The following is an 8,932-nucleotide window of genomic DNA, read 5'->3' on the forward strand; positions in this document are numbered from 1 at the left end:
CATCCCATTGAGGATACACAAAGAAAGGAAGCTTGACAGCAACCAGAGCATAGCTAATTCTTTCCTCACCGTGTTGTGGAACTGCTACAGTCCGAGAAGTATTAACTCGGAGAGGATGGGTGATAAGGAACGAAGCAGTGATGTCACTGGAGGCTAGCATGGTTCCCACAGCACACAAGGAAAAATAAATATCTTCACCCTAAACTTAAGCCTCCTTTAAACGGAAATTACTCCCCTGCAGAGGCAGACAGAGTCTACCAGGAAGGGCGAGAACTGAATAAGAGAGAACTTTCCTGATGGCACAAACTGAGGTAACTCCACCCTGAATAATCACCCTAATTCAGTGACAGCCCAACTCATTATCACCTTATTCTGCAGGTACTGACAAACTCTAGTGGCTGAGGCTAGCGTGTTTTCCAAGTTGCCAGGAGAATGAAGAATCAAACTGCCAATAAAATTCTCCACATGCCAAATTTTGTGCAAGCTGTAGGTGCAGATTCCAGCCAACAGAACAGGCCCATAGGTGCTTATAAGCACAACTATAAACACACAAGGGGCTTCTACTAAAACACACGGAAAACGTGAATTTACAGCTTTCAAAAATAACCACTCATTATCAGATTTAGGCTTCCCCCCTGCCCCCCGCCTCTCCAAAATACTTCAAAAAAAAAAAAAAAGACACACAATCTGCATTTATGGAGTTGGTAGACTAATTATGTAAAATTATCACTGAGTATAGTTTAAAAATAACTCTGGAGGAGTCTCAACTACAATTAAAGGTAACATCATACTTATTAACGCATTTCTATGGCACTCTGCATTTATCTCTTACTTTTTAAACAAAGTAAGAGGAATTTTTTTGCCTGCAAGAGCCTACATATTTTGGTCAAATTATTTACTCTATTTAAAAGAAAAAAAGAAAAAAAAAAACCACCCCACAACTCAAAAAACAAACAAAAGAAAACCCCCAAAACACAAACAGAAATCGTGAACAGAAACAAGGTTAACTTCCAAGGAAGCTCTATTAGATATTAACTGATTAAATGACCTTGCATATCATTGTATTCTAGCTCTTCATTTGCAGAGAACATTTAAAAGTAGTAATCCCTGAGTAGAAGCAAGCCAAAAACAGACATGCTGGCAGTTGCTGCCCTTACCTTAAGCACAGCTATAACAATACTGGCATCCCCGGCCCTGAACAGCAACTGAACTGACTGTTGTTGTAGTAAAGCTTCTGCTCCGAACTGGCCTTCATTTGACATGGTGTTTCAAAATGCGGACTCATACATTAAAGAAGACTTGAAATGCTCTTGCAAGGCACGGTGTCCCATTTCACAAAGTTGCTCGGATTCATTGAGTGAAACAGCTCAGCTAACACTGATTAGTCTGCCAAAGGAAAGAACAGGAGGTTAAAAATAGACAACTCCATTGAGTTTATCATTCTTGAGAGAGATTTGGACACACCCTAGTTTGGTAGCATTAAGCTGCCTGTTCTTTTTTTGTCACCATCTGAAGTGTGAAGGGCTTCTTCCATGAACATCACCTGACACTTGCTAACCAAAGGAAAAAAGATTTTCAAATTAAAATAGCCAGAAAAAAAATCTACTATTGAGTCTATAAAGACAAACACAGTGTTTGAGGTTCAAAACATGCAACTATACAGTCTATATTTTCACATTCTACAAGTAAAATATTTTCTCGTTTACTAGTTACTGAATATTATTTGCACAACGAAATTCTTCCACCGAGTCAAAATATTTAAACAGGATGAACATGTGTACATACGTCAGATGCTGAATCAAAACAGACAGGGGATTTTTAATCCAAAAATATTTTAAAGTACAGTGACCGTAACAACCAGAGAAGGAAAATCAAGTACTTTGTGTGAATTCTTAAGGAGTGTTTTATTCCTGCCTAAAATTAAGATAATTTACCTGCTTTTCAATTTAATCATCAGTTGTTTCTATAGTCTTCATTTTGTTCCAAGTGAGCATAAGGAAGACCCCTCTGATAATTGTTTAAACCTCAACTTAAGTTTTTTTTATTCAGTCCAGGGAAATGAATAGACACGTTTAAAATCACAGTCTTGGTTTGGCACATTAATTCCATTGCCAGAAGCCCAGAGCATGCCACAAGTAGCCTGCAGTAGGAGACAGCAGCTGCTAGATTTCCTTCCACAGAACAGCTGAGAAAGTCACACTGGTGTTTAGGTTCGCAGGTCACTCTGGAAACACAATTCCACCCAAGAAACCACACGCATAACTCTCCTTCAAGCATCTGCTTGCTTGTTTGTTTAAAAATATCTAACATTTAGATATGTTTTTATATAAACTAGATTTGCTACTTGCAAACTAGAACACACACCTGCAACGAAACCAAGATCTGGGAGAAAATTCTAAAATATTTGAACTGGAAGAAGATTAGGGTTTGAACGGATGTGTCAAGGACTGAGATTTTTTGTTTGTTTGTCCTTCGTCCTTTCCCCCCCCTGCCACACCCCACAACTGTTGGCAGATTATAATCTTAATCTGATCGCCATCTTCAAACCATGAGTTTCAAACGTGGTATCCAGAAGCACCTTGTTGTGGTTTGTGCTGAACTAAATAGGCTTGGCAAATCAAAACAACACTTTTCCCACCCCTTGTGCCAAAAAACAGAGCCATGAACCCTCAAGCCATGAACCCTCAAGCTGCCAACAAGGGAACAAATACCACATAATTTTCCGAAACTCCTTGTAACACCTGAGAGAGGTCCCATGGACCCCTGCCACTGAAACATTATGTAGATATTCATGACACTCATGTGGGTATTCGTGTAATAGGTATGGCGGAACTGGAGGACAGAAGTCCCGTAGAAAACCTCAAAATTGAAACAGAAGAGCACCCCCTATTTTGGTTTGTATAGAAGATGGATCCATTGCACAAAGCTTGCTAAATACTTAAGATTTCCAAAAAACATTTCTGAAGACAAGCGACTTTGGATTTTTCACCCTGCAGGCAGGACCGAGAACAAACAGGACTTGACTGCTGGAAAAACTGATTGAAAAAAAGCAGCCTGACTCCCCATTAGTCTTATAAAAGGAGTTACAAACCAATTTTGGTAGTATGTCAAAGCGTGTCCTTGAGTTTTTGTTCTCTCAGAAGCACATTTTAAGTGTACTTTTTCATGGCACAAGTTGGGCCAATCCATCATTTCGCTAGGGTAGCCAGACATGAGAGATATTTTTCACCCAGGTTAAACGAGGAATCATTTTTCATACTGCTGACAGCTGGAAATCATGGAAAAACACCACACTCAAGAAGTTGACCATAAGGAAGTTCGGCAGCAGCTGAGTCAAATGATTCAAAATGTCTGATAACAAATGCATGGATATTTGTTTGGCATATGCTAAGTATACAAGATAGAAACAGGGAAACATCAGAGTAACAGGCAGAGAAAAGGTAGCAAGGAACCAGAAATGGGAGAAAGAGCTGAGGATTTTGGCATCACATGATGATCCATTTCAGCTGTGTCCAGGGAAACAAAATTTAACAAGCATGCCTTTCACTGTCTTGTTTACTTACCTCTCTGTCATCTGTTCCTCTGTCTGAAACAAACAAACAAAAATCCTGCTAGAAGCCAGAAAACAGGCAGGCTATCTGCGTCAGTGGAGAGAAATATTTTCCCTTTGCACTGCTGTGTGAAAGATGAGAGTAAGATGGACAAGAGGAAACTAGCATTCACCAGCTGTCCACAAGAAAGAATGAAACTGAACAAATGAATAAAGGACACAATCTCAGGAAAACAGAAAAAAAGGATCAAGTCTCTCTAGTGTAAATAATGTCAGGTATTATCTGTAACAACTGCAGGCAAAAAGGATTTGAGAGGCAAACATGATAAAACTCACTTCATTTTCAATGTGGAGTGTGTCTTATCAGCAGCTTTTTCTCATGTGTGGCAAGGGAAGTGTGCTAATCACAGTTTTGACAGTTATGCATAGGAAAAGGGCCTATTCTTTCTTGGAGATGAGCTGCTTTATGTTCAGAGCTTTGGAGCTGCCAGTACACTATGAAAATGCCTTCTCTCTGGCAGCCCCACCAGAACGAAGGACAAAGATGTCACACCTCTCCAAGTCTGTGGTTGCTGCTTTTTGCTGGCTCCTACCATCTTACCTTTTGAGTTGGCACCATTTTCAGGTATCGTCAGGAATGAAGGCATGAAAGCAAGCAGTCTGCAAGTCTCCCCAGCTTCATAAAGAGGGGACTGTGCCATCACAGAGGCCACACATCAGGGTGAGGGTTGAGCAGGAGGTAGGTATTTCTCCTGTAAGAGGCTCCTCTCTACCCTACATTGCTTAAGTTTCTAGAATGACAAACTGGTTGAAATACTAGCAAGTTTTGTAATTCCTAAAAAGCAAAACCAACAATAATAAACGCCATCCCAGCAGCGGTAGCAGCCAGGGGAGGAAGGGGGGAAACAGAGACGCCTCAGCCCTGAGGTCAAAAAGCACATGAATGGCATGTGGGGAACAGTACCTTGTAATACCATCTCTTTCTTAACACTTAGAGAGAAGTGTTTCTTGAAGAGAATTGCACTATGAAGGCTGCCAGAAAACAGAAGGGAACTGAGGCACTTGCAGACATTACCCTTTTGCTTAGGGCCAGAGAGGCAAGACCAGTGGGGGCCAGGCACAAACTAACTTCCCAGCACCCAGGCAGAGCAAGGAATAGCGCAAGCTGCTCCACGGCTCCCAGCAGAGCGGTGAGATTGGGCCACAGGCCACAGCCGAGGGAAGTCTGTCCTCCCGCAGCCGAGGGAAGTCTGTCCTCCCTTCATCCCCCGACCACCCAGGGGCGGAAGGGTGGCCCGGCCCGGCCTCGCTCCCCTCACACCAGCGAGGAGTTTCTGCTGCCGAAGTCACTGAGGTAACACCGAGGTGAGGGGAGGAAACTCCCCACTCCCAAAAGTGAGGTTATTAATTACCTGCAAAAGGGAGGGAAAGAGCCAGCTGAGGTGAATGAGATTAACTTCAGGTAGGTAAGAGCTGAAGCACAGGCAGAAGCCGTTTCCCTGTCAGTTTAGGGTCCGTGAGCTTAAGAAAAGGCAGCCCTAAAACAAGCTGGGGACCCTGCTGGGCCCCAAAAAGGGGGTTGTGCCATCTTTGCCGCCATGGAAAGAGAAGGCACAGAAGTCCCAGTAAAGGCACAGAAAAAAACTGTGCAAGAGTGCCTGAGGGGTAAAAGACACCCCACTCCCCCCCAGCAAAAAGCAGTAAAAACAAACCACAAAAAAGACATTGAGGTGCTGGAGCAGGTCCAGAGAAGGGCAATGAAGCTGATGAGGGGTCTGGAGCACAAGTCCTGTGAGGAGCGGCTGAGGGAGCTGGGGGTGTTCATCCTGGAGAGAAGGAGGCTGAGGGGAGACCTTCTCGCTCTCTACAGCTCCCTGAAAGGAGGGTGCAGGGAGGTGGGGGTCGGTCTCTTCTCCCAAGTTACAGGCGACAGGACAAGAGGAAACGGCCTCGGGTTGCGCCAGGGGAGGTTTAGACTGGATATTAGGAAAAAAATTCTACACTGAAAGGGTTATTAAGCACTGGAACAGGCTGCCCAGGGAAGTGGTTGAGGCACCATCCCTGGAGGTATTTAAAAGCCGGGTAGACATAGAGCTTAGAGATAGGGTTTAGTGATGGTTTTTGTCAGAGTTAGGTTGATGGTTGGACTGGATGATCTGAAAGGTCCCTTCCAACCTAGACAATTCTATGATTCTGTGTTACTTGGATTATTGTTGGATAGTTCCCAGATTCATTTTAAATAAAACACATACAAGTATAGTGAAGCATTAGAGCTTGTATCTTACCATTCTTCCTGTGCATCACCCTAACAAAAATCCTTCTACTCTCGCTCCTTCATCACCAATCCTGAAGACACTTTATAACACTCTAAAGAAAACAGCATGAAGAGAAAAAACTACCCAAAATGCATCGTCACGCAAAGCGGAGAAAAGACCAAAAGCAAAGGTATCCTGGTTCACCCCTGTCACACCAAACATGTCTCCGTGAAAGAAAAATAAACCACTGTCAGCTGTAAAAACAACAGTGTATCAGAGATCAAGAAACTGGCAAACAGTTTACCATCGCTAATTCAGTGCAATGGTAAGAGCAAAATCACTATTTGTTTGTTTCCAAGGACAACAACATTTAAAAAAAACCATACAGTAAACAGACCTGGGAAGCAGTGACATCTGATACATTTCAGTCTACTGGTCATTAATTTTTCATGTCCCACTCTTTCATCCCAAAGCATTCTCTTCCCTATATCCCTCTTCATGGATTGTGGAGGATTTCCGCAAAGTAGACATGCTATTTGTACCTAGCACTTGTCAAAATAGTAGCTAAAATCCCTACTGTTTATTAAATTATAGAAGAGATCCAGCAAATTCAACTAGAGCTTGCATCCACATGTTATATCATTTCAACCTCCACTCTTATTTTAAGAAAGCTCATATAGCGTTTAAATTTAGAACTCCAGCTTCTAAATGTTATATAAATAAAGAACGTTCTTTCTAGCACCTGTTATTTAAAAAAAATGCCTTCCTGTTCTTTACCTGGCTTATATAAGGGTAAAGAGGAATGCTGACACAGAGGGACTGCTTACACTTTTATCCACTAGGCATCACACTACTTGAATTCCTGAAGAGTGTACAATCACCCTGATTGTTTTCAAATATACAGAAATAATAAACCAAGCTTGGTGATAACCTGCTCATCTGATCTGCTTTCTTCTTATCTTAGCACATAACTCAAGATGGACAGCGTAGAAAACTGAGGTGTTGGGGTCTCTGCTCAAGAACCCCTCCAGCAAAACAAATTTCTTGTTCTGAGAATGCGTTAAAACATTAGTGCTTTCAGGAAGAACCTCCTTTCCTTCTGAAGCACAACACTATGCAAAAAGTTTATTTCTTTAGATTCCTTACTCACAGATAAGCTTGAGGAGGTTTCATACAACAATAAACTGGAGGAAGAGGACAAAAAGCACCTCAGGGAAAGGAAGAGAAAGAGAGGGAGAGAGGAGCACAGGTCCCTGTGATAATTCTGAAGCCATTGGCAGCTCTGATTGATGAACAGATGTACCTCTAAGCCAACTCATCTGAACAGATGTCTCCAAATCCAAACACATTAATTACTTGGTATCATTTTTCTTTGCAAGTTTAATTTTATTTTGCTGTCACAGCCAATAAAAAACACAAACTGGATTTACACCTTTCCTTAAAGTGACAGCAACACGAAAGACTGAAAGAAAAAACTGACTTGATAGCTATTCAAATATAAATATAATGGCAAAACATAAACAATGAAAATTTTAACTGTTGAATGCGGTGAAAAGATTAAACAAAACGGAAGACAATATACAGGTGTGAAGCACAAAGTGATCACATCTCATTCTCTCTCACATCCCAGGTAAAGAGACTAGCAAGTCCTCTTAAGTTTGCTGAAGAAATGGCAGGGAGGCTATCTCCAGTTTCCTCAGAATCAGCTGGAGTGGACTTACCCCATCAGCACCCCTGGGGAAGCTCAGCATTTCTCTCACTGGGTGTCGTCCAAAACAAAGGCTGCGCAGCCTATGGAGCTGTACTCTGATGAATGCACAAGTGACAAAGTTTTAACAGCTCACAGGTGGCACATACGCTTGTCAGCCCAGTTGCAAGCTCGTCAACAGAGAAAACGGTAGCCCAATGTATTCATCTCTGTCAGGAGGATGAAAAGACATTAGATAGTCCATTATTCCGTTTTTCAGGCTCCATCAGCAGCAGCAGAAAGAGAAGAGTTTATTACACAAGATTAGTATGTTCCTTCGCATGCATGTAAGGAAAGCCAGCAGGACTTTTGTTACTAAATTCCTTGGGAGCATTTGGCATTCCTTCCTGATGTGGTGTGTTAGCACAGTGGAGTATGCACTCTGCACCAAATATAGATGTGAGACAGGCCACGCTTTCTCCCCATAAAGAAGGAAGATAAAGATGCAGATTTTAACCTACATCTAAGTCTCAAGGCAGCTGAAAACCATCCCACTAATAAGGCAGCTAAAATGCTAGTTTTAGTCCATGTCACTAATTTCTGTGTTTAACCTTTACAATTTAGCTGTATTGACAGACTGTTTCCCTTTAATTATTTTTTCAATGTTTATACATGAACGCAGATGTCTGTATTAAACTTGTGAAATAAAATCATCAGTTAAAAATCACACAGACTGTTCTAAGAGACAGTTACATCAGTGTAACTGGGTTCTTAGGACCGTCTTTTAAGAGTGAAACATCTCTGTTCAATCTTATCAAAAGTAATCAGCCAGCAATGATGCAAAAGATCAGTATGAGTCATTAATTTAACAGGAGACTAATTAAGTAGATATAATCATACTAACCACATCAAAAGATTAAAGCCATATTGTTGCTATTGTTTGGAAGAGTTGATATAAATGGACACAAATTTCAGAAAGCTAAATTTAGAACAAGTACAAAACTATGTTACACAGCCTCACTTCTAATAGCATGTTATTTTAGACATCTGATATTGGGGAGGGTTTACCCAGAAGAGAAAAAATCAGCAGGGGAGTTGAATTTTAAGTGTTAAAGAACCACAAGGCTTTAGAATCCTTTTTAAAAAGTCATTTATCAGCAGAGTTATAAATAGCAGTGCCTTGTTTTGTTTTAAAAAAAAGATAACTCCATCTTGTATAACTCTGCTATTTGAAGGTTCACGCTGCTGAGCATTCCTCTGCACTTTCTGGTCACGCATTTCCCTCTTCCAGGTCATGGTACCTCAAACAGCAAGCACGTACCAGGTCCTGCCCGTCCCTTTCACCTAAGTGCTGAATTGTGTGACATACTTATAAGTGGTTAAAAAGCAGGAGGTATTGAGAAAGCCCACCTTGGCAGTGTGTTCCCATCTGACAGTCCC

General features: G+C 41.5%; 1 protein-coding gene across 2 annotated transcripts in view; it reads right to left on the minus strand.

The window, feature by feature from the left end:
- Nucleotides 1–7,867, minus strand: part of CCDC141 (coiled-coil domain containing 141) — a 101,621-nt gene extending 93,754 nt beyond the window's left edge. The window contains exons 1-2 of one of the 2 annotated variants that reach the window (XM_063341871.1): nucleotides 7,527–7,867; nucleotides 1,158–1,386 (exon numbers count right to left, since the gene is read on the minus strand). In XM_063341871.1, the coding sequence (XP_063197941.1) occupies nucleotides 1,158–1,262 (105 nt within the window). In that variant the 5' untranslated portion in view covers nucleotides 1,263–1,386; nucleotides 7,527–7,867. The remainder of the gene's footprint in view (nucleotides 1–1,157; nucleotides 1,387–7,526) is intronic. The other variant, XM_063341872.1, reaches the window with a different exon arrangement.
- Between the last annotated feature and the right edge of the window lie 1,065 nt (nucleotides 7,868–8,932).

The sequence above is a fragment of the Chroicocephalus ridibundus genome, chromosome 7 (assembly GCF_963924245.1).
Source record: "Chroicocephalus ridibundus chromosome 7, bChrRid1.1, whole genome shotgun sequence".
Lineage (NCBI taxonomy): Eukaryota > Metazoa > Chordata > Aves > Charadriiformes > Laridae > Chroicocephalus > Chroicocephalus ridibundus.